The 6,000-nt window shown below is 41.7% G+C and overlaps 1 protein-coding gene across 1 annotated transcript in view; it reads left to right on the forward strand.

The window, feature by feature from the left end:
• Window positions 1-6,000, forward strand: part of Itprid1 (ITPR interacting domain containing 1) — a 115,152-nt gene that overhangs the window by 106,651 nt on the left and 2,501 nt on the right. The window contains exon 12 of the mRNA XM_031381999.1: window positions 5,207-5,334. Coding sequence (XP_031237859.1) covers window positions 5,207-5,334 — 128 coding nt within the window. The remainder of the gene's footprint in view (window positions 1-5,206; window positions 5,335-6,000) is intronic.

Consider the following 6,000-nt stretch of genomic DNA (forward strand, 5'->3'; position numbering starts at 1 on the left):
AGTAAACTGAGAATCTAGAAGACTATTGCATTAAATTGTGTTTGAAAATCACTGTCAATTTGATGAGACCCAAAGAAACCCAGGCATAGGGACCCAAAGCTGGTTCAAAGTTAGAGATGCTGCTCATGATAATGATAGGGACTGAGTCTGGGTCAGCACCAGGGGTTTCCCTGAGTGTGGACCAGTGATCTTCCCTCTCTTCTTTCTGTCTAAGAGGATTTTGGACTTACATAATTCTAACTGTGTGGAATGATTTGGCACCTGGAAACAGATGTTCTGCTTCATTCGGCACTACAGCACAGAAAGGTTTTTGTGATCCTTTTGTGTATAATCGACACCCTCACACTGGTATGTAGGTGCCAATATCAGCCAATTGAATATGAACCTTCCCATCTTGTCCCTTGCCTCATGATGTGTTAGCCCTCATCCTCCTAGAGTCTGGAATTATCAGGGGTTGGGGAGATGACTCAGTAAAGTGCTTGTTGTACAAGCATGAGGATCTGAGTTTGAATCTTCAGTATCCACATAAAAACCTGGATGTGTGCTGGGGACAAGCAGCTGGAGTTTAGTGCTGGGGTGGTGGCGCAGTAATAGATGGACGCCCTGGAGACTAGTGAGTAGCCATTCTAGATGGATAGGTAAGCCACAGGTTTATTTAGAGAGCCTATCCCCAAAATAAGGGACAAATAATACTTCACGTCAACCTTTGACTTATACACACACACACACACAGACACACATACACACACACACACACACCTGCATGTACATGAACATGGACACACATAACCACAACAAGCAAAGAATTTGTAATTATACAGGAAATATAAAGGTTATTGATTTGGCTGGTGTGGATATTCCACAGTTTTACTGGATGACCATGTATTTTTCTTCCTTTAAATTTAAAGGTTCAGAAATACACATTCAATGGGAACAGTAAACTCATGTGGTCATATACACTTACAATGTGTGTTTGTTTGCAGACAGACACACACACACACACACACACACACACACACGCAGACACATACCACATGTAGATAAGACTGCCAGCAGGGTATTAGTCAAGAAACTTGAAGAGTGGAAAAGGAAAGTGACCTGTGCTATGAATGAGCCTGGTTGGGCCTATAAAACCTGGAAAAAGATTCTGCAGGCAATGTGGCTTTAAGTTAAACCCTATGGGATAGGAAATCTATTAAGGATAAAAATAACCAGAAACTAGGTCATGGGTGAAATGAAGATTATGGACAGAGATGGATGCTATCTGTCTCACGGCAACAGGCATTCGGAGTGGATGTTGAAAGTCAGAGCAACTTTATGTAAAGTCTTGACTTGAAAAAACTTTCCCAGCCCACTATTGTCTTCTCCCGCATGATGTGTGACACTGTGGAGAAACCCACAGCTCGCTCTGTGATCTTCCAGTTTATCTAGAAGACCAGTTTGTTGATATGATTAGATTCCTATGTATACTTTATAACAAAATTTGTTAGTGGCAAATGGATTCATTCATATAATTAACCTTATGCTTATGAATTCTTGGGAATAGTTTAATTAAGATATGTTAGGTCAAAGCCAAACATATTCCCATACCTAAAAATGACTCCTTGACTATTAAAAATCTACATGTATAGGCTCAGTTTTAAAAATAGAAATTGTGCAGTGTTTAAAAATGTGAGTCAATTAGAAAGTGAAAGCTCATGTAGTTGTTTTTTTTATACTATCATTCTTACTATTGAAGTTTATATTAATGGGTTTCACCAGTAGAGCAGACCCTGTAGATTTGACCCAGCCTTTACTTAGGACAAAGAGAGAGAGATATAAAATGTCATCACACACACACACACACACACACACACACACACACACACACACACACACACCTGTTATTACCCTTGCCAGGGCTTTGCTTTATTCTGAAATGTTTGTTGCTAGTACTTGGACTAAATTGTATACTTCTAAATAACCAGGAGATGGCAGCACTTCAGAATTTTCCACAGCACTGAAGCCTTTAGTCACAAGCTGGCCATCAGCAAGCTCCAAACCCAAGCTCCACACTCCTTATCATGCAGTCTCAGAGGGCTACCCACACACAGAGTTAATGAATGTTCAAACACAGAATGAATGTTGAAACACAGAGTTAATGATGTTCAGCCTGCTTGAGCATTGTGCTGCCATGGCCTAGCCTTACTGCTCCCTGGACTTTGAAAGTAGTTACCTGAATTGACTTGAAGCACTGACCAGCTTCCTTCTGAGGGACTGGTGCCTCCTTATGCTGTCTGATCTCGCTTCATTCCAGGAAGGGACTTTGTTAGATATTGGGAAGGAAAAGATCAATTAGGTAGTGTGGATCTGAAATAGGAATAGTGTTTTTGACTACAGACACAGACATCAAAGACTTTTTGTCTACACACTTATCTACAAAAGATGTTCACATGCACTCCAAGATCATTTCCATTTTTATGAGCCACAATTCAACAATATATTAAGCATTCTTACCAACATCAGTTTGTGTCAAAGACTTCCCCCAGCTGGTTCAGGTTCTCTCATGTTAAAGCTAAATACATAATTCAGTATGAAATAACTCAAAACAGAATGATGTAGAGTTTTTATATCAAAGTATTTGTCTTAGCTTAATATTCCCATTATGAAACTGCTAGGTCAAATAATAATCACAAAGTGACCATGATCTTGGCCATGTGATATTGAGGATAAAGATAAAAAACATTATTGGATGGTCCAGAAACTGAGGCAGAGGGTGATTGAGTTCATGGCCCAGCAGCCAAATAAGTCTCATTTAGATTGCTTCTCAAAAGCTCAAAATATCCTCTGTGATTCCATTCTTTGGCTATATGCTATGACAGAGACGCTTGGGGAATGTGGACTTTTAGCTAAACACATTGCAGCTTATAAAGTGTTAGACTTATGTTAAGAGGAAAGTAGAGAAGGTGGGCAAGCAGAAGCCAGCAGCTTCTAGTGATCTGGAAGGGGGTCTAGTAGAGACAGCTAGAGATCCTCCTGCATTTATATCACTTAAAGTCAGGTGGACCATGCCTTTGGACCTCTGGGTCATAGGTACACAAAGAATCATCCCATACAGATAGCAAAACAATGGGAGAGCTGATCAGAGGTCAGCAAATCAGCACAGTGTCCCACAAATAAACTAGGCTCAGTGGTTCAAAGGTACACAGAGGACATCAATTAACACGGTGAAAACAGGTTTGATTTAGGAACTACTGACAGCAAAAGAAAGAATTGGACTTTATTTTGATTAGTGTGAGAGTATTATGGGCATTTTAAGGAGAGGATAAGAGAGGGAGGGAGAGCAAGGGCTCGGTGGAGCTAGTGCAGCAGAAAATGGAGAAAGGACAGATGTGTGTGTAAGCCGACTGTATGTTAAACACTTCTAGGTAAAGCAGCAATCAACAAGCTGCCATGATCTTGACTGTGGAATTTTGAGGATAAATATTTTTTTTAAAAAAGTCTTAGACTTTCCAGAAACAAAGGTAGAGGATGGTGGGTTCTGTGGCCTGGCAGTCCAATGGGTTTCATTTGAGTTACTTCTCCAAAGCCCACACAATCCCATCTCCCACAGAGACATCTAGTTTGAGCTCAGTTCATAGGAATGGTTCTTAGGTCATTAAGAAAGACACTTCTGGTTTGTACAGTATGAGTGTTCACTGCTGTGAGCCCCTAAGAAGGAAGGCTGGAGTCTGTGCTGCTGGGCCTGCCTCCCTGCAGTGCTTACTCACTGCACTGCACTGCTCAGCTTCTTTTTGCAGCAGATGGAGTCTATTAGAGAGATCCACAGCCAGTCAAAATGCAGAGAGTTAGCTATCCTCATGATACTCAGCCCCAAAGAGGACATCCAGAGTACTAACTACCCCTACATCTAAGGCTCAGGGAACATCATGGAAAAGAGGATAGAAAGATTGTATATCAGCTCTGTGGTAATGTGGACATGACAGGGGCATTACACCCATAAACTCTCAACAACCTGGCTGCCTGCCCAAGACCTACAAAGATCTCAGCTATTTAAATGATAGCATTTATGGAGGAAAAATCAAAATGGTCGTCCTCTAGATGAAGAACTACAGGCAATCAGTGTTTGATGAGAGCAAGAACCATTTTTTTCCAAGTATAAGACTTCAACATTAAGTGGCTATTCCCAAATACATGCAAATAGGGGCAACAGTAGGTTGTGTGTGCATGGTGTGTGTGTGTGTGTGTGTGTGTGTGTGTGTGTGTGTGTGTGACTTCTAACAACATTGAGCTGTCTTAGGCAAGCACTTTAATTAGATGTTAGTCATCCTAGAGCCATGGCCAAGTATCTGGTCAATTCACTACAGGCCAGAGTTATTATCTGTGGATTGTTCCAAAGCTCTTAGGGTGCAAGAATATATCAAATCAGGAATACCAATAGATAGCAAGCATTGAAGACTAGTATGGGGAGTGGGGCCAAGAAGAGCTCAAGTCTTACTTCTATCTCCTAGAGAGCATGAATACCTAATATTTCTCTCAGTTGGTGTTGTTTGATGAGGAAAATGGATCCTGTAGATTACCCTCTTCAAGGACTGTGATTAAGTAAAGGTAAAACTAATAAAAAAAAAAAAAATCCGTCCGGGCGTGGTGGCACACGCCTTTAATCCCAGCCCTTGGGAGGCAGAGGCAAGTGGATTTCTGAGTTCAAGGCCAGCCTGGTCTACAGAGTTCCAGGACAGCCAAGGCTATACAGAGAAACCCTGTCTCGAAAAAAAAAAAATCCTAAGCAAATTTTCTTGAATAAATACATATGAGTAAATGTGTTCAATGTTGTTGATGCTAAGAGTGATGGGGTACTAGGTACCAACACTGAACAAGATTAAAGAAGACTTCATTCTTCTAAGTGTGAGTCTGCTCTATGTTGATTATTCCTGTTCTCTCTCCACCTCCTTGCATCTCTGTATCATCTAAGACTAGCTTGGGTTTGGGCTTCCATGGACATAATTAATTCTCACCCAAGTGCCACTCAGCAACGGTTCCCTTTGTATTAGTCAAAGACAATCTCTAATTTCTTCCAAAGCCATGGGCTGGATCTCCTTGGTCTCTTCTAAATGTTAGCACTTGGGCTTCTTTGCAAAGGGTAAATGCCGAATAGGAAGAAAGGCAGACTCCTCCAGCCATGTTATCAGAAAGTTTACCCTTCTCAGGTTGTTCTTTTTGTTGTCAGTGCACAGTCTATGAAATGGAAACCATGAAGATGGTGTGCCAGAGTTTCCGGGAGCACTTAGAGGAAATCGAGCAGCACTTCATGGGACAGCAGGCACTCTTTCCTACGGACATGTCAGAAGAGGAAAGGTAATTATCTAAGGCAAGCATAAAAGTAAGTACCAGACCACACACCTGGAGCAAGGGAAGGTAATCAGGGCAGGCAGGCCAGATGAGCATGATGGAGCAGGACTAATGAGAAATTGGCCGCTCTTTGCTTTCATGGCCTTAGTTGTGCTTTCTCAGTGTGAGACCATGAGAGCCAGCACTGGATGGGTACCCTCATTATTGAAGATTGGGGCTATTTGAGAAGGTCAGAAGAGGGGCAATCAGATGAGAAGACAGGAAAGGACAGCAGGATTTCTTTAATTGATGGGAATGGGACTTGTGCAGGGGGCTATCAGAGTTTAGAAATGTGCATTATTGTCACAAGGGTGGAAAATATCACCAAAGTAAATATATTCACTTATTGCCTATGGCTGTGGGGATATGTTTTAAACGTAAAGTTTTTTGTTTTTTGTTTTTCTTCTTTGTTTTTTCAAGACAGGGTTTCTCTGTATAGCCCTGGCTGTCCTGGAACTCATTCTATAGACCAGACTGGCCTCGAATTCAGAAATCTGCCTGCCTCTGCCTCCCAGGTGCTTGGATTAAAGGTGTATGCCACCACTGCCCAGCTTAAAAGTAAAGTTCACCTGACTAACACAGATGTAGAGGCTCACAGCCATCCATCGAACTGAGTACAGGGTCCCCAGTGAA

This window comes from Mastomys coucha, unplaced genomic scaffold, assembly GCF_008632895.1.
Source record: "Mastomys coucha isolate ucsf_1 unplaced genomic scaffold, UCSF_Mcou_1 pScaffold20, whole genome shotgun sequence".
NCBI classification, from domain to species: domain Eukaryota; kingdom Metazoa; phylum Chordata; class Mammalia; order Rodentia; family Muridae; genus Mastomys; species Mastomys coucha.